General features: G+C 37.8%; 1 protein-coding gene across 1 annotated transcript in view; it reads right to left on the minus strand.

Annotated features, from left to right (window-relative positions):
- Positions 1-20,039, minus strand: part of LOC128942772 (uncharacterized) — a 159,197-nt gene that overhangs the window by 31,009 nt on the left and 108,149 nt on the right. The window contains exons 18-19 of the mRNA XM_054285451.1: positions 17,321-17,484; positions 12,067-12,226 (exon numbers count right to left, since the gene is read on the minus strand). Of these exons, the coding sequence (XP_054141426.1) occupies positions 12,067-12,226; positions 17,321-17,484 (324 nt within the window). The remainder of the gene's footprint in view (positions 1-12,066; positions 12,227-17,320; positions 17,485-20,039) is intronic.

The following is a 20,039-nucleotide window of genomic DNA, read 5'->3' on the forward strand; positions in this document are numbered from 1 at the left end:
AAATAATCAAGGTAAAGAGAAGAGTAATCCTAAAAAGCTTAACAAGGCACTATCGTGTATGTTTTTTTTCTCTGCATATATTGACTTTGAAAGAGACAGAAACCAGCTTTCTACCTTTACTACATGATTTCCCACTTGTTAAATGGCAATGCATAGCCCAAGTGTGTTTCATAAGGCTAAAATAAGCATCCTTCTTTGTGAACTAGTGAAGTAAGGATCCAGTTGGCAGGCTTGCTCTCTCAGGCAAGACTCATTAATACAAAAGGAGGTTTATCTTAGAAAAGTCTAAATTACGAGTTCTAAATGGGTAATCTCAGCTGCAAAAGAAAACAAGGCTGGGGAGGTTTTTATGCCGTGACTGAGCTTAAGCTTCAAGCCTGCAGGCTAGCACTACTCAGAGTGTTTCTGATGGGATAATTTTCTATGCAAAAAGACTGATTCATTGAAGAATTACTTATGTCATGGCCAACATGCCAATTTCAATGGCCGTTCATCTGACAGGCGCAACAACCCCTTCTGAAATGTTTTAAACGACCAGGTGCAATTTTCCTATTTTTAAATAACCTTTCGTGGTTACTCTAGCCAGACAAATGCCCTGGAAAACCAGATGAGCAGCTCCCACTGCTGCAGCCTAGGCAAGGTTCAGGAGGAGCACAGCTCCCTAAGGCACTGCCTAGCTTTGCCCTTTCCTTTTTCCTCTCTCCTTTTGAGAGAACAGGAATTCAGTCCTAGTGCCTGATGGTAGCACTGAAATGTTATAGCAATATTCTGATTCTAGTGTCACTGGGTAAGTTATGCACTTTAGGTCTATAATCAGGGAGCCTGATGTGCAAATAAGTCCCTGCACCCAGCCAGTGGAGGAGATAAAAACCTCAGAACTGTCAAGGTGATCATTATGTTAGGAACAGTGAGAGGTATTCAAAGCCAACAGGAGAGAACGAAGGCCCTAGGATTCGTGTGGAAAGTAGATTGTCTGAACAGTGCCCATTTCTATCAAGGTGGCATGAGGCTCAAAGTTTGGCAGCTTCTAACTTTGGCATGCTCTCATGAAGATGGAGCCCACCTTTTCCTTTGATCATTTCTAGACATTCTTTTCTAGAACCGTAGTGTTTTATTCCAAAAATATGGATTTTCAGAAGGCCATTCTGTTTTTGACAAAACTAAGTTTCAAAACAATAAATCCATATAACGTGCTGTATACTTACATGTCACCTGAAAGGCATGATTATTCCTCTCCGGCCACCAAACCTGTCAGATTTTCCATTAATATTAATACACAAACCCTTACAAATGTAGATCCCATTTAACTGTTTAGGCTAATATTTTGAAAGATGAAAAGAACAGCTTTCAAAATACAGGAAAAAATCCAGAGCACGCGACCACATTTCACAGGTCAGTGGCTGGGATAGCAGGAGCTGCTGAAGGAGAGCTGAAGGAACAAACTTGCTCAGGGGCATTTTAGCACTCTTGTGATACGATACCCGTTATTCATCAGCATGCAACAATCCCCTCTCCAGATGAAAAACACTACAGATCATGTTCCTAATAAAACAGTCAATTTGCCTCCTTCTCTTTTTTGTTGTTGGAAGGAATTCCTTACAACCTCACCTCCCTGGGGCATGTCTTCCTCTCCCCCTTTGTCGATCAGGAGAAAACAAGGCTCTGTTCAACAACAAAGTCTCACTGGCCGGCCTCAGAGACGCTCACACCAGGTTTCAGACAGACCCAAGAAATTACTGTTGGTTTAGATGCCCTGATTATTGCTAAGATAGGAAAAATTATGTAGATAGGAAGCATGGTGAGAGCACATTTCTGCCCTGACAAACACAGAGGGTGAAAATCGTGACCCCTTCAGAAAACTTCAGCATATAAGCTTTGGACAGTGCTTTCAGGCTTCAGCAGAGGAAGTCTAATCCATCTCCTATTTCTAAGCTTCCAAGGGTAGCTGCTTCAAATCCACACCTGGGGTTTGTAGCCCACTGAGACCAGAAATTTTAGCATATCTATAGCAGGAAGGACAGGTATCCTCGCTGAGTCCTATGACCTACATTAATTCTGCCTGCACTTGGTTTTAGCTGTGACAAAGCTCACCTGTAGGCTCAGACACAGTTTACTTTGCCTTGTGAGGTCAGGTTAAGACAGAAAACAGAATGGACCTGCCCCAATCAGTGGGCAAAGAGATTTCGCTCTGCCCTGTGCAAGTGTCTTCAGTAGTCTCTGCTGTCAGTGTGTGGAATTTTACATTTAAATATCATTAGTTCCCGGGATATTTAAAGGTCATTACTAGAAAGCAAGCTACTGAGGCTTCAGTTTTGTAACATTTTTTAACTGTTCTCTAGTGCATCTAAAATAATTCAGTCTTTGTCAGCAGCCTTATGTGTGACAATTACAAAATGGTAGCAAATTTAATTTCCTTTAAAAGAAGAAAAAAAAGAGCCTGATCTGCAAAACCATTCTTGCAGTTATATACACAATTGACACATGAACTTCATGCTTTTGCATATGCAAGCTCACAAACCACCTGGTAATTTAGATTCTACCTTGGTCAAGAATTTCGCTTACCCCTAACATGACTAAATCAATGGGCATCAACAGTACCCTGACTAAGCTCAGTGGATGTCTGATACCAGAGCTGTAATAAGATCAATTACATCTTAAATAGAGAATTTAGTAATTAGAGAAGACTGAAATGTTTTAAAACATACATATCCTTGGTAAAAGGAAATTGTTTAACACCAGGGAGTATAAATCAGAAATTTTTAAGCAAGTACTAGTTTTTAAACAGCTACACACACCCATAATGGACAACAACACAATAACTTTTCCATAATGTGAGTTTCTTCTTAAGCCCCATATGTTAGCGATTACATTGTGTCCCTAAATCATCAGGGTTGATATTTCATATAACATTTTTACTCACTATTGTAATGTTGAATGTTCTCATTACTCAGACCTATTGCTATTTTTTTTTTCAGAATCCTGCTAAGTTACTGTTCCTGGGATGTTGTATATGCCAAATGAGTTACCTGTACTAAATACTCCAAGAGAACAAACGAGTGCAGGGAGTAACCTTGTTTACAGCACTAATGTAACCTTGTTTACAGCACTATCCGACAACCACAGGAGAGACCTATTGGCTAATTCTGTTTTGTGCAAAAAATGAAGAGTCAGCTGATTTTTGCTACAAAGAGTAGGAATCACCGTTGTTAAATAAGTGACTGTCCTGGGGGTTTTCAGAACTGCTCACATCATACTTCAACCTACCGAGGGGAGGAGGGAGTCGTATGAATTACTCCTGCAATATTTCATGAGCTAGTAAATTTTCTATGGAAATTATCCAGCTTGATGAAAATGTCTGTATTTCAAACCTCACAAGAGTCTGATTTAGAAGAGAAATAGTGCTCGTTTACTGCAGCTTCATTGAAGACAAAGATGGAGAGAACCTGAAGTGTTGAAATGTTAACGTTCCAAGAAAACTAATTATCATATTTTCACTTGCAAACTTCAAGCCTGATGCTAATTAATCTCTGTGGAAAGGCTGTGTATGAATCAAATTATAATGTAAGTCAGATTATACAGGATGAGATGTATAACATACCCTGCCACTGAGGAGAAACAAAATGGATTGCTTGCACAGAAATGACAAAAAACCCAAAGAGCTTGCTCTTCATTAGTGCACCGATCTGTACCAGCCGGCTGATGACAGATTCACCCCAACGGAGTGTTGCAAACCACCTTGAATTTTCAAAAGTTTGCCTGTGGTCACAAATTATCTAGATGCAAGGAGAAAAATCTATTTGACTGAGCAAACCTTGATGTGGCACTGGCAGAGTTCTGTTGTGAAAACATCTTGAGGGCAATCAAGTGCCATTAGCACATGTCAATGAGGCTTCCCATGAATTACTACAAAAATTACAGTTAAGTGTACTCCTCCTCCATCACTGTCCAACATCTCTGACAAAAGAGTTTGGATGTCTGTTGAAGTATTAGAGAAATTAACACCTTTCTGCCAGTGTATAATCAGAAGGATGTCAGCAGACTATTAGTTTGGTTCATCTTCACTAATGCCTTTATATAATTAATTTATTGATTTTAGGATTAAATTGATTTGTTACCATTTACTCTGGAAATACTGAATTGTACATACAATGGGGGTAGTAAAGGAGACTTGAATAAATCAGTTCTCATTTAAAAGGGAAACAAAATACAAACTGAATGGGGAAATAAAATACATGTTTTCTAAACACAAGATAAGGTTTACTACCTCTCTAAGTAAATTCCATGGAGTCTGACTAAATAATTTTGTTTTCAATTTATATACTTACCATGAATATGCCAGCCAAAAAAAGAAATGCTGTAAGTAGCTCATAGTACTTGCACCCACATAGTTTGCATAGCTTGCTTTTATCAGTTTTAATCTATTAACTTATTGTTATGCAACTTTCAGATTCAGAGAAGCTTTCATAGATGTGGGGGTTTTAATCCCCATTTTCTCTTCATTTTAGTTATTTTTTTCTCTTTAAGATGGGATACAACATGGAATCAAACAAGTGCTGTGCAGTGTTACTCTAACAGCTCAATTTCTAATGCTGTTTCCATTAGTTTACTTGTTGATTATATCTGTTCTACCATTGTTATAATTTATTACAAGGCCTCTTTTTGTGTGCACATCTGTTTAAGCAGTTCCACTCGTTAGACCTCTCCACACAGGCAAAAGAAGGTTTTCCTTTACCTAGACTGCATTACCTTGTTTTCCAAAGCTTGCACTTGTACCCTTTCTGATGAATTACTAATCAACAGTTGTGAGGTTTAATGGCATGCCTGGGTATGGTCAGCATATTTGGCTGTTCCAGATGTTTCCGAGCATCTGCATTTCCCCCCCTTTCTTCTTTTCACCCACCACTCCCTGTGGACTAAATACTCTAAAGGAATAGAGAGCAAAGTGTTTCAGAACCGTATGGCCATTTCAATCCTACACAGTTCAAGGCCTTGTCTTTTCACACAGAAATCATTTTGGTTTAAACCTAAGAGGCAAGGGAGTGCTACGCTCTTTTCTGACCTTACATTTTGTTCTGTTTTCTGTAACATCCCATTACTGGGCTGAGCCTTCCCTCTGCTCATCTCTGACTTTCAATCTCCATTTAATCTTTAAAAAAAATACAGACTCTGCCTTCAATAATTTATCCCAAATGAGAATCTGACCTTACACACACAGATCACAAAGAATTTCAGTGAGACATGGCCCTATTTCCTCCCCTCCCCTTTGCTCACACCGATAGATGGAAATTCTGGCCCTGATGAAGTCAGCGCAAGTTTTGGTGTTGACTGCAAGGGGTCGAGGTTCTCCTCCTGCAATTTCTGTAGCAGACAGGTGATTACATGTCACCTTAATGTGCTGAGCTGCATTGTTCTGCACTAGCAGGGTGGTTTGCTTGTACTGGCTGTAACAACTGTGCATTACACCAGATCAACACAGTGATTTATTTATACTGGCATGTAAAGAATTAAATTCTATATTACTGCTAATTTTTCTAGATAGGCTCACAATCAGCTTTGCTACTGCTTTTTACTCTCCTATGCTACGCTTACAGCATAGAAGTTTTTATTCTCCATACAATTTAAATTGTGGGAGACGTTGCAGTGAGAGCTCCAGTTAGCAGCTCCAAAATTTTTTGCAGTATGGGTTAAGGTTAGGATGAAGAAATCTAATTGTAAACTTGCAAAATGCTAGTGTTCTAAAAGATCACTGAAAGTAGTTTGGGGAAAGGAAACCACAGATCAAAATTATTAGACCTTATGAGCAGCAGCTTGAGTGATGTCAGCCATTTCCTATTTCTTAAACATATAATACTGTGTACATGAGATATTTTTATATATAAGGTATAGCTCAAAGTGAAAAAAAGTTTGGAAACAGAAGAGTGAATAAGTAAAAAAGAAATTTACATTTCTGTACTTCTGCTTTCTCAACGTCTTCCTGTCTGCATTTGCAGATCAATGGTACCTAAATCAGCAATTTGAGAAGAGTTCTACAGAACCATGATTATAGTTATCTTGTATAGCTGTACTTTCCAATCAACTTCTCTTACCTTGCATTTCTCTCAGTTTCTTTCTATTTTCTTTGGCATGATTCTGTCTTCTGCACAAATTCCTGAACCACTTCTGTTTCTTTTCTCCTATTACTGCTTTGTCCTTTCTGACTTTTCCTTCAGGCCTCCACAGTCTGTACTAGGGTATTATCCCTTCCAGCAGATTTCCTCAATCATTTTTTTATTTTAAGTCAAAATATCCCTGCAACTTTTTACCTGTCTTTTGGAAATTGGTCTTCCTGAAAAGCAACAGCAAAATTTGTGTTCGTGTTCATGGGAAAAATTCACCCTACAACTCCGAAAAGATCAAATTTAAGATGAACAGATCTGTTAGTCACAAAAGCAGGCTGGTGTTCTTGTTCAAAATTTATCCTGGTCTCACCATTTTTTTCATCAAAAAAAAATCAAGAAATCTCACTCAGAGTAGTGCTAAACCTTCAAACAGAAAATATACCAATTATGATGTCAGTGTATTTTTCAAGTTTTTTTTGATCTACACTACAGTCAAGTTATACAAGGGGATCTGGAGAGCGCAAATCTGGGATTTTGAATTAGAGCACAGTTGGGGATTCTACTTTTTCTCTTTCTAATATCCAACAGCAAGAAAGCAATGTACCTAGTTACATTTCTCACTACACACTATGTGCCACCCTTTCCCCCTTGTAGAGCTGGCTTTCAGATAACTTCAGTTTTTGCCCTTCCCTTCTCTTTATCCATTATCCTATATGTGCAAGCAACTCCAAACTCCAGTGTTGGAGTAAGACCAGGACCAAAACAAGAGACAAATTATAGCAACCTCAGGTGTGGTACCGCCTGCCTTCATCAGCCTCCACCTGTGGTCCAGCAGCTTTGCTGCAGCACAGACTGGAAGCTCATGAAGCCTTCTCTAAGACAAAATCAAAATTAACCCCCTTGTGCTAAATGAGTTAAAAGACTTGCTCTCCAGCAGCCCTTGCGATGTTGCCACATCCAACATCAGTTTCCTTTCCTGACAGTGTTGATTCCACTAGCAAGGGCAGAATTTTGCCCTCAACTATTCACAAGTAATTAATGCATTATTGAACAGGAATAAATAGATAGCAATTAAATAACAAGTATTAATGACTTATTTATTAACATATTAATAGTTGGCCTGAGAGTAATAAATGCAAATTAGTGTAAAGTGGTACCAAAAATTGTGTCGATAATAGGCCCTGAAGTAATCTTGTGTGTTCAAGATAATTACAAATATATTTTCCTTTCAAAAATCTACTGCCGGGTAATTTTTTATGGTTTGCTATAATATCATTTTAAAATTAGAAAATTAGCCCTAGTCTCATTAAAATAATTTTGCAGTGCATCAGGCTTTATTTCAAGTGTAAGTTTCACATTATCTTCTTGCCTACAGACCTTGCATTTTTTTTTCCAGAAAATCTCCTCATGTGCCAATATTTTGGGCCTGTGCTTGGTGTGCAGTTTTGTTTCTTGCACAACTTTTCTTATCATTAGTATTACTACATAAAAAGTCCCACTGCAAGCAGGGGTAGTACTTTGAGGGCTAAGTCCAGCAACAATCTCTAAGGGCCATATTTATTCCTATTTATTACTGCTAATAGCAACTGACCTGATAAATAGTTCAGAGGCTTTAGACATGACCAGACTGATGCACACCTAACAACCAGATCACAATAGATCCCACTTAAAAGACCATCTCTGGTCAGCTGTTTTACTAGAAATACTTCCCCCCTCTTTTTTCTTTTGGTTTTTTTTTTTTTTGGTTTTTATTTGTTTGTTTGTTTGTTTTTTTTTAATTCTTATTTGTTTAGACAAAAACAAAACCCCACCTCATACCTTGACTCTAAACTATTACTTAACACTGGAAAAGCAATTACTCAGTGAGGACAGAAAGACACTGCCACTTTTATCAGTTCTAGAAAGAAAAGGAAATTCTTGGCTAAAATCCAGGGTCCTGCCCTCATCACTGATCTGCTAACAACAGCAGATTAAAATATTCCAGTCTGCCACCACTCCTGATTTTACCAGTTCTAGAATCTGACACACATTTACCAAGTGACTGCCTCTAATAAAAGATTAGCAAATATTCATGTTTGTAACAGGAATGGAGGAATGGGGGCCCAGGCTTCCTCCTGGCACTGGCGCACAGAACGCTGCTTCAGCACATGTTTGTTTCTAGAAATGTTTCTGCCTGCCTCTGTTGGTGGCATTTTTACTTCTTTGCATCTTTCCTCTTTAAAGGCATTGTAAATGGCTTTTTCCAGAATAATCAAGGGCCTTTCTGTGAGGTACAGGGCTACGGTGGCTCTGCCTGCACAGTGCCTTCCCAACCACTACGTAAATGTGATTGTGGCCGTGTAATCTGTGTACCTGGAAATATAATTCGTTTTGTTGCTAATGAAGGTCCTACGGCACAAATTTATTAAAGGTATACTTTTCCGTGGGATAATAATTGGGTCGATAATATTAAACTCATAGGCTCATTATTTAATTGCAAGGGCAGATTATGAATACAGCTTCTAAAATGTATTTTAATGAAAAACACTACATCCTGACCTAATCATATCAACCTTATGCTATCTAATTAAGGATGCAAAAAATCATTAGAGTTGCAAAATATTAGTTCCAGCTCCATCAGGCTGTTAGCTGCCCCTTCATGAATATATATATTTTTTTACTCTATGATAAATAGTTAATGAGGTAAAAATGACAAAATTTGCATGTAGGCAAATTAGTTTAATAGACTGATGTCTTCCTGGTCTACAGAAAGTGACCTTTCTCCTATCAAAAGAAAGACTGAAAATACTTTGAAATGATGGCAGAGATGTGGATATCATTCCACAAATGACAAATCACTCCTCTGAACAATATAAAAATTATAAAATACAATAACCTTAAATTCTCATCATATTGTAAATGTGTCCTCTGCTGCTGCATTTATCAATTTAATAAAAGGAAATTAAGCATATTATAAAATACCCATTTATGGGGCAATTTTTAATCCAGCGAATAAAAATGAGAAGCACATGGTTAATAGCAAGAAAATATTGCAAAAATGTGGACCTATTTTTTCCAGAAGGTTTGACTGACTATTTACTTGAATGACCTCCATTTAAAATATATTTTTTATATGGAGTAATGTAAGATATGGCAGTCTCATGCTTCCCTTTATAAAAATTGTTCACAGTTAATTTTGTATTTTATTTAAAAATTAACACATTAATAATGCACGCAATAAGACCTAGTGATGTGTCTTCCATACTGATTACTTTGTACAATTATACATACAAAAAGAAAGGAACAAGATAAATACCTTATGCAAATCTATGGCAGAAAAAAGGGTCTTTTCATATCTGCAATGCCTAGGAGCATAAAAAGACCTGCAAATACAGCTCCCACTCTTGCTCCATGTAGAGAACATATTTGTGGAATGGAGCTAGTTTTTATTGCAAAACTAGATTTGTAAAGAGCTAACAACACTTCCTTTGATGGTTCCCTTTATCATCAAAATAATACCAAATTAAAAAAAAAAAAAAAAGGAGGAAGAGATGGGGAAGATTTTGATTTTTGAAGACTGGTTCTTTTTTTCACAGTATTTGTGTTTTGTATGATAATTCAGGACTTTTGAACACTAGTCTCCACTCACAAATTTTCCTCACTGGGAGGGAGATCCCGTGACCACTGAAGTAAATGGTGGAGATCATCTCTAGATGCGCCAGTGATGCAAATTCCTGTGCTCTTTCCACATTGCTCATATCTTTTTACATCACATAGTCTGCATCAGTGTGTCCCCCAGAGAACAGGAATGTGTAACACTGTCACAGCCTGGCATTTGGTTAGGGATGATGTAAAGGAAAAGGCATGAAATTCATGCAGATGTAGACAGAATAGCAACCAGAAACTTAGGGGTTTAGCAGAGACAAAACTGTGCCTCACTTTCCTTTGTTGAATGAAATGCGTGCTGCTCCTGTGAGGCATTGGGATTCTTCCCTCTACTCTGACTGCACCATCTGAGGCGCTGGATCCAGCTGAGGCTGGGTCCATTTTAAAAGATCTCAGACTAAGATTTCACATTTCATTGTGGCCTTTCAGGCACGCTAGGCTGCATACTGGGAGTAAAACTAGGCACTTACATGTTTCTATAGCTATGGGTCATGCCTTTCAGTTCTGTCCCTTGAATTATGTCTTACTGTAGCAGTGGACAACCCATTCAGGTTTCCTCCATTCAGGTACAGACTACCTGTATACAGAGAAGTAATTTCTTTTTCCATTCATTTCCATTTGTCTTTACCCCCACAATTCCTCCTTTACTCCTACCCTTTTTTTTTTTGTTTTTCTTTTTTTGTTCACCTTATCCAGCCCTTTCTGTTTTGCTGCAAGAAATTATATGCTGGAAATATCATTAGAAATCTATTAAGTACTTAGAAATGCAGTTTGCAGTTTCCTCATCTGCCACTTTTTCCAAATGCCATTGGTGGTCCTGGCCTGCAAAATTAGGTCCACTACAGGTGTTCTTTGTTTTTTACTTAATTTGTAACAAAGATAATAGAAACCAATTGTCAGTGGTAATACTTTGACTTACTGCAGAAAGTTATAAAGTGAAAAAAAATTAGTTATTTTACTTACTGGGAAAGACAAAATAAGTTCTACATCTACAAAAAGTGGGAATGTCTGAGGCAGGTGGTTGTGGAAGCACATTCACTCTTTCAAACCTTTTCCCTCCCCTCTGCTGAAATACCATGTGCTGCTCTGTGCTTTCCCACAAAAATTAAGCTTACTGAGTATCTGCTTTTTCATTCAGTTTTTCCTTTCAGGGTCTAAACTGTCATCACAGAGAAAAAAAAAAAAGTGGAAAATAATTACAGCTGTGGCAGATGTTTATAACAGTGACAACTGAGGCTATATATTTATATAAACTGCTGATCTTTCAGAGGTAGTTATAGAGATTTGAAAAACCTGCAGACCCTAATCTTAAGTCCCTTGTTCCAGAGGGTTAGAAAAGAAAAACAAAGCAACTCATACAGGCTTAAGAGGACTAATTTCCTTCCTATCGGGGAATCTGTTCTTTTTTACATTGAAACAGGAGAGTTACAAAACAAAGCATTGTACACTGAGGCATTCACAGATATATAGATCAAAGAGATGAGCACTTTACCAATTGTCCAAGAGCTAGTTTTTAAATTAGTCCTGTGGGAATTAATAACACTGAAGCAAGGCTAGAAAGCAAGGAAGGAAGGAGGACAATGTCCCTCAGAGACTACTGACCACGTTACTTCTTCTATTTCCAATTCTCTGAAAGCAATTATGACCAGAAGCCTCATCTGTGGATGACATCCCCCCACAAAGGACACTTTGCAAACAGAGAATGTATCTCCTATACATCACAGGTTAAGGTCTTTAAATGGGACTAGAAGCTATGGGCTTAATGGAGAAGAAAAAGGAATTATTTTGATAACCAAAGCAGAGTACCTTTCCCTGCAGATTTCCAGCTTAGCCCACTCTTCTGGGAAATCTTGGAGGAAAAGGGCCAGGGAGAAGAGTGTGGCTCTCATATCTGACAGACCAAACTCACACCCCCTTCTCAGGCCAGCCTCACCCATGCCCTCTTAAGGAATGAATTCTACTTTTTCATGGAAATACTCAGTTTGCTAAGCTGGCTGAGAAATTATCTGGGATGATACTGATATGTAAACCAGTAGGGAGTCTCTAAGAGCCAGTCAAGGACCATCAGATAGCACAGATAATTTTTGACATCGTGATGCCTCTAAGTCTTTGGTTACTGAGCAGATTGTAATCCCTCAGGATGTTCAGGCAATGCACATGAAATGTCACAAAATTCTCGTGAACATGTTGCTTCTTAGCTTCTCTATTCAATGAAGCGCCCTAAGAATAATTTTCTAATATGTAGATTCTTTTGAATAACACTAAGACATGCAAAGAATTAATTTAGACCACAGACTCTTTTTGGAGACTGTTCACCACTCACCATCCGTCTTTCACCATTGATTCCTCTCCACTGCTCAGCCCTCTTCATAATGTAGCTCAGCTCCTGAATGGAAAGCTCCAAGTCCAGTGGAACAAAGAATGTGCCTTCCTCACCATGGATGCGTCGAAGTACATCCAACAGCCAACCTTCACTATGTAGCCTAAAGATAGAAATTACATATTTGGTTCATCTTTAAAAAGGCTCTTAATGGGGGGGAAAAAAAAAAGGTCATTCTTTTGTAGACTTATGTTTTGGTTTTCCCTTCATGACTGTGGTCTCTGCCCATGGGTAAGAAGTTCTCCAACATACAGCCCTCTGGAGAATTTACAGCACCTGAATCAAAATTCAAAATGGAAGCAGCAATTTAATTTAATTATTTAAAGATATTGACTTCCCAACAATATCCTGATCTGCCTTCCCTTCAGAAATGTCTAATGTCTGTCCTCAGCACTGGGCTGGGTAACTAGTTCCAGTAGCATCGTTAGACATGAATGGAAGTCCTGCTGTGCCAGGGTTCAATAATGGGCAAACCACATCATATAGAAGGGAACCCTTTTTTTCAACCCCAAGCCTGAAGCCTATACAATCTAAACTTCTCTTGATGTTAGAAAAGTTCATTTCATTTGTTGGCTTTGTTTTTCTATGACATTTCTGTTCTGTGGTAAGGAATTGACTAAGCACTATGCAGTAAAATTTTCTACCACAAGAAAGGCTTGCTGTGTGGCATTTTTTGATGTAGGTGAAACCAAGAAATATTGTGGGGCTTTTGGAAAAGGCCTGTGTCACATTTTTAGCCTAAATTGAACTTTAAAACATCAAAACACTGCTGCTTGGTCCAAATGGATCCTCTTCAATTAATCTCTTTCTCATTCTACTTTTATGCCAAACACAGTGATTCAGAAAATAGAAATCAAAATGTCTGGAATCTGAGTTTTGGATATTGAACAGAGGTCTTTTCTTTTGCACCATTCTCCAAGATAATACTTTACTCCAATTCATCTGCTTCTTGGTGCCAATTTCAATATTTTCGTCCTTCCCATAGACTGGTTGGGTAATCATGAGAAGTGCATGCATTGCTGTGGCACTGCAACCAACAAAAGGCCTGGATTTCTGTGGAGCTGTTTAGATCCTTCATTTCTTAGCAGGTGGGAGATGAAGCACAGGCATAAGGCCTTAGACCCTCTGAATTGTCACCCTTCCCACATTCAGCATCACCAGTGACAGTTCTTTTGGCTGGTCCTTATCCTTGGGCCTTGTGTTGGCCTGTATGTGGTGAAGAACACTTGTGCCTGGCAGAGGCAGAAGGTTGCTCAGCTAAACCAGAATGAAGATCACATTTACATCAGCTCTACATCACACCTCAGAGTGCTCACAGAACGTGCAGAGCAGCACACTCAACAAGTTAGTTTTTCCCACAGCTGAGATTTAGCATGGAACAGAAATAAGGAGATGCACCAACAGAAGATTTTTCAACCTGATCTCGGGAGGAGCTTTAGCTCTCTCTTCAAAGGGGAATGTGTACCTCTGGGTCAAGGACCATATCCAAGAGTTTCTGTGATGAAGTAGCTATTCTGATCCCAAAATCTGGCAGCCTGACTCAACATCAGATTAAGAATTTATATCTCAGACTTTGCTGTAAAGGTTCTCTCTGTACTTTTTTCCCTACCCTTCTTTTTTGAAACATTCTTTTTTGAAGCTGCAGCCCTAAATTTGCTGTAGTTTCCAAGATGCCATTTTGGGATTCTCTTATCAAAAGGGGAGAGTAGATGGAAGATCATCTAATCAAGATGTAGGTAGTCTGGGAATATAAACAAACTGGCTATCAAGAAATAATAGAAAATGCTCTAAATGTGTGAAATACAAATCAGTGCTAAAGCAGAGTATGATACTAAAGTAGTAACACACTACAGAAGAGATTATTTTTTATAAATAACTAACACCCTTTATGTAATAATTTACCAAACTCCACAGTATTTTTAAATTAAAAGTTTTTCTCCTAATCTCTGAATCAACATCAGATATTCTTTCAATGCAATAGATGTATTTTTGGAAGAACTGACTCATAATTTAGAATTATCTTGTGCTTGGTTGAAAAACTAGCAATTAAGCTGGTGGACTTTCTGACCTTCTGCTTATGTTGAAGCAATGTTACTCCATGGTGTTTGTCTTTGACATTCCAGGTCAGCAGTTTAAATTGTTTGCCACTTGTCTTGCTAAACAAGAGAAAGACCTTGCCATTTATTTAAGCTCACTTAATGCAACATTCTTATTTCAAATTAACTAAAATTTAATGCAGTTAAATTACTGTCTATTTGCTGCCATAAACATTTTCTATATGAAGATTTTAAGCACATGGTTATAAACAATATAATTAACTTTGAATTAATTAAGAATCATGAAGCCTCTCTTTCAGCTTTGTTCCTTTTGTCCAAAAGTACTCAGCCTGCTCCTGTTGCCTGCTTTAATTTCTTTTCTTTGGCATGAAAACTAATAAAACACTTCTTTATACCTTAACATACCTTGTTATAAGCATGAGAGTAGTTATTTTTATTGCTAATACAATAGAAAGAACAAAACACAGATTCTGTTTTCTAGACATATGAGAACCAGCATAATAGTCTACAGGTTCATTTTTTTACCTATCAGAAAAAACAGAAAACATTGAAATGATTTCCTACCAAGAGTTTGATTAAAAAATGGGCTTTTCAAAGAATTACACAAACCAAAAATTAAAGAGTAGTTTTAGTGGTTTAAAACAATTTATTACATCTTAGCTTGAGCCTTTCTCATCCATTTTTGGAAAACCACCATTGAAAATACAAAACCAGTTTTGCTATTAACACTGAAACATGTAGATTTCTGAAGCTTTTCCCTGTAAAATTTTTCAATACCAGGAAATTCAGATGCTTTCCACAGAAACTTTTTTGTTCAGATGGGTCTGCATTTTCTCACAGTGCAGAAAACATTTCACCAACAAACTCCTGTCTGTTTCTAATATCTGGTAGAATTAAAAGGAAGAAATTGCAACCAATGCCACTTCATGGTTCCAAAAAATAATTAGAATATCTCTCCATGCTAGTTGTACTACAGACTCCCAAGCAAGCATAGGGAATCAGATTTATTGAGGTATTTTGGTTCATGAAGACACAAGTAGATGCTACTTAACCCCTGCCCATTATTTCATTAGCTTCCTGGCTGTTCACCAGTGCTGCCATGAAGTTTTCTAGCTGTGGCACACATAGACACTTCCATTGCTTGCTTTGGTGGCATTGTGGGTTTAGTGTTCTTATCCCTTCTTTTACACACTGTCAAAACCCTTCAGTTCAATGGCAAGCTGCTGAGTAATCCAATAACCAGCACCACCTCCTCCATCCAACAGCCAAAGTCTCCCCTGTGTATTGGAGTCTTCAGGCACAGAAGGTATCCCTCAATATTTATATTGGTTTACCTTCCAAGAGAAAAATGTTGTGGATGCTTATTTAAAAATATATGTTTTTTGTGCTGAGCAACATTCCATTTGAATATATTTGAGATATGGCACCTGAGAAATATTCCCACACAGAGATGCTATGGCCCTGGTAGCATAGTATTACCTATTCTCTTTTGGAAACAAATGCTTTTATGTCCACATTAAGGAAATAGTGTTATGAAATGCAGAGGTGTTGTCCTTAAAAGCATTTTTAAATGTTTTAATTCTGTCTTTATTAGGCTGACAGTGTGCTGCTCAAGAGTCCTACCCTAGGTCCAAGTTTCGCGTGGTGTTGGCTGCAGATGTTCAAGGAGGAGACACTTGATACAATTGCTGAAGCTCATTATATAACTTTACTCAGCACAGACTCCAGTATTCAAAATGTTTCCTTTTGTTATCAAGCAAAGAACTTCAAAGACCTTACTCACTGTAACAGATTTTGTTATCTTCCCTTTGCTTTTGTACTTTGCTATGAATCATTTTTAAAATGTGTTGTGCTAAGACAACTTTTTTCCCCCTAGTAACATTATTCCCCCACCCCTTTATTGGAAAACATTACAGGAAAATTGATCCAGAAGGAAAGATACCTTTGATGATCTTGCACCTGTTCCCCAGACAATGAAGATGTTGGTAATATTCTCATAAAAACCTGCCTTACAAATGTTTTAATTTAAATTAATTTTCCTGAGTAATAAACGACAGCAGCTAAAACTTACGAAGCTATTCAAAACTATTAAGTCAATGATTAAGAAGGCATTAACGTCTCAAAAACTAATTAACTAGACTGCCAGTACATTGGAGTTGTGTACAGCTCCCAGGAATGTAGGAGCTCTGAAATGCTTTGCAGAAATTTAGATTGCCATTTATCTTTTTCTGCCTGCTGCAACAGAGTTTGTGGAAGGGGGACCGAGGGGTGATACAGTAAGGTGGAGGGTGCAGGTGAGATTTTCTGTTCTTACACCTCCCTGCATCTTGCCTTTGCACATGGCTTTTTATTGGTGCTTGCCAATGTTCATCACTGGGTGAATTGAAGGCCAGCACAAAATCCCTGCTGCATTATAAACAACCCACTTATAAAAAAATATACACTTTTTCATTCAATATATTTGACAGTCTATCTAAATAATTTTCAGTGTCCCACACCTGTCCCTATTGACTGCACAGCTAATGGTTCTACTAGAAAGCTGGCAAGAAAGATAGTTGGCCAAATGTCATGAGGAACTGAGCTTAGAAAATGAGCTTATGTCATGGAAACATTATTTGGATTAAATCTTGTAATGATGACTCAGTCACAAGTCAAAAATCCTGTATCATCAAAAGTCAGTAAGGCTCTGGAAGCCACTGCAGATTCAGAGATTTTGCACTTCATATCATATGTAGCTTTCTGAAATTGTTCCTATTTCTCACAAACCCCCTTCTTGTAAGGTAAAGACATCTTCCAAAGTACCTAAACGAAAGGTACAAACACTTTACAGCTTAAGCCCTTTCATAGACACAATTGCCTGAAGCCAAAGAAGTAGAGGCTTCTAGAATCTATGAAAAATCATTATATCAATTGTGCTCCTGTTGAGGAAATAAGTGACTCTGTCTCTGACTTGCTGTGCCCATCAATCCCAGTGCATTAAAAGTTAAGTAGGAGAAAATCCCTCCTTAATTATCTGCAGTTCTGGTCTCTTCTGGGTGTGTGACACTGATACATCTTTTCTGACGTCACCTTATTTTATCTAAGTGGAGAAGAGGCATGAACCTAAGTTCCTAAGGGAATAATGAGATTAAGAGACATACCTTAAAAAATACAGGTACAACACTGTGGATGAGATCATGAACAGGATGATATAAAGCATCACTGTGATTAAGGCACCAGGAACTCCTGACTCCCCAGCTCTTAGAAACACCCAGGAGAGTTTTGCAGCATCAGCAATGGGTTTCTCTATGCTGTTCCCAAACCGCTGTCATGGAGAAAAAATCAACATAAGAAAATGTCACACCTGATTAGACTGTAGAGACAAAAGAACATGAATCTCTGTACAATAAGGATTTAAATGCAATTTGTGGGGCACACAGTCTGAAGCTTATGAGTCTGCTAGATAGAATTTGAAATTAAACACTGGATGCAAAATAAACTATTTTCTAGCTTATTTTAGTCCAATCAAAATCTACCATATAGAGGTGGCTTATTGAGCAAAACTCACGTCACAGTGAAAATGCTTGAAGTGAAATCTCTCAGTGTATTTCAGGACAAGTGGCAGGGCAGAAGGCTGAAATTCGTCTTTATGCAATGACCAAGGGGGCATAATATTGAATTTATTATTTTCCAAAAATCTATTATTTTCCTTTTTTTATCTTTTTTTCCCTCATATCTAGTTCTTAAGAACTAGCTACTGTATTGACATATTATTGCCCTCTGCTGGATCAATTTAGAAGAATTCAACTACATATCATGGGTCTTCTACTGCTCAGAACTAAAATAAATTCCTCTCTCCACTTTTGCCTTTTTTAAGTCACACAGCGACAGCCATATCCATATTAGATCATGTTGACACATTTTGCAAGGGTGTGAATCTGCACCACCAGAGCATGCAGTGCCCATCATTCAGAGAGGATCTGTGACCTTTAGGCTTCAAGAAATCTGCACCTTTCTGAGCAACTTGGCTAGATTAACCTTAGGAAGTGTCATAACTTTCTGCACAGTTCTGGCTGCCTTGGCAATGATGTGCAGAGTAAAGGAATGGATATAGAAAAGGAAGGACAACTACAAGTCCAGCTGTTGAAGAACTGTGACTCTCGAGTATATTTTGTTCTCTCTTCACCCTTTACAGCACTACTAGGTTTCTGTCATGGAAATTGAAGTTCCCAGGAGACCAGTAATGACATATAAAGACAAGTCACATATTTATTACAAAAATAATTAAGTACTCTGGTTCTCTTCTATCTCCCTGTCTCATCTTCTCTTCTTGGAAAAGAAAAATGTAAAAAAACCACAATTGGCTGCTGCCACTGCTTTCTTACTGAAGCTACTGTCTACCAAGGAAAGTCCTCTGCACAGCAGTCACGTCCTGACATTCCTCCAGAGACGCAAAAGTCTGAATGGCAAATAAGAATAAATTTCTCTCTTATCCAAGCAATTCTCTCTGGCAAAGCAAAAGTGGTGTGGGAGAACTTTACTTCTCTATACTTTTCTTCTAACAAATGTACTCTGTCAATCTGTACATCCTGCAGTCCTCAAAGACATGATCCAAGAAAGGTGTCTTCATTTTAAATAGCTTAAACAACATTTGTCAACATCTCTCTCAGGTACTCATCACACCACCACATGTGGTGGTCATGTGAGCCTTTTGCAGTGACTCCTGTTTTTCACAATGACACGCATCCATGTGGCCAAGGAGGTGTTATTGTTTTCTGCATTTTGGAAGCCTCAGACAGACAAAGTGAGTGAGGTCCCAGGAAAGCTCTGACAGAACGGGAACTTGAACTGCATGGGAATGTTTCTTATCCCTGAAACATCCTTCTACAAGCTGACAGTAAATGAAATTTGAAATAACACATTTGACACAGCATTTTGGATGATGACTTGAACCCCCCCAAATATGCAACTGCTCTCTAGCCTTTCCTTAACAATAGAAAGCATTAGTTAGTAAACACAGAAACCTTTGTCTTCAGGGCTATCTGTCATCTTTCATAAGTATTAAGGCCATTTTGAATACTAAAATACATTCTAGCACTAAAATAACTCATATTACCACAATACAGTATTTTAAAAAGGCTTGATCTAAAATAGATGGGCAAGCAAATCTGAAATAGCAGCTGAAAGAATGCCAAGAGAAAAAATATTACAAATGCAATAATGAAAACACATGTAAGAGATATAGTTTCATTTTGGAAAGGATACATACAGTATATTGTGTAATATTTGAACAAATGAGTTTCTACCAAAGATAATCTTGGTAAGTAAGACTGCCAAATTTTCAATATGAAGTACAGAGAAGTGTGTGCATTTTCAACACTTTAATGAAAAACTAAGTTATTTTACTTGTATCTCACGTTTCCCCTGACCAAGTGCTATTTGAAATTGATAAGTAATCCAGTCTGTGTAGAACTGAGCATAATTCCACTGAAGTCAATGGCAACGATTTTTTCAATGCAAGTGTGGGAAAGATAAGGCAGACCTCGTCCTCTCTTCCAGTTTTTATTAATACACCAGTATTAGAGAGGATAAAAAATCCATTTAAAAATTTCAGCACTCCTAGCCTGGTTGTTGAGGAAATTAATCTTTTTCTTTTAGGAAAAAAAAATCTTAATCTGAATAATTACAATTAAAATTCAATACTGTGCAAATTTTACATCATGGAATTTAAAAATAAATAAATAAATGCTGGTTGCCCTAGTGAAAACTACTTTAAGAATGTTGCCACATACTTAAAGTATTGCAATTACCTCTCAAGTGAGCACAAATTAAATTTCTTGAAGAGCTGAATTTTAATTTTCAAAACCACTGCAATGGAAA

This window comes from Melozone crissalis, unplaced genomic scaffold (genome assembly GCF_028551555.1).
Source record: "Melozone crissalis strain CALT ecotype California unplaced genomic scaffold, PUWL_Pcris_2 ptg000042l_1, whole genome shotgun sequence".
Lineage (NCBI taxonomy): Eukaryota > Metazoa > Chordata > Aves > Passeriformes > Passerellidae > Melozone > Melozone crissalis.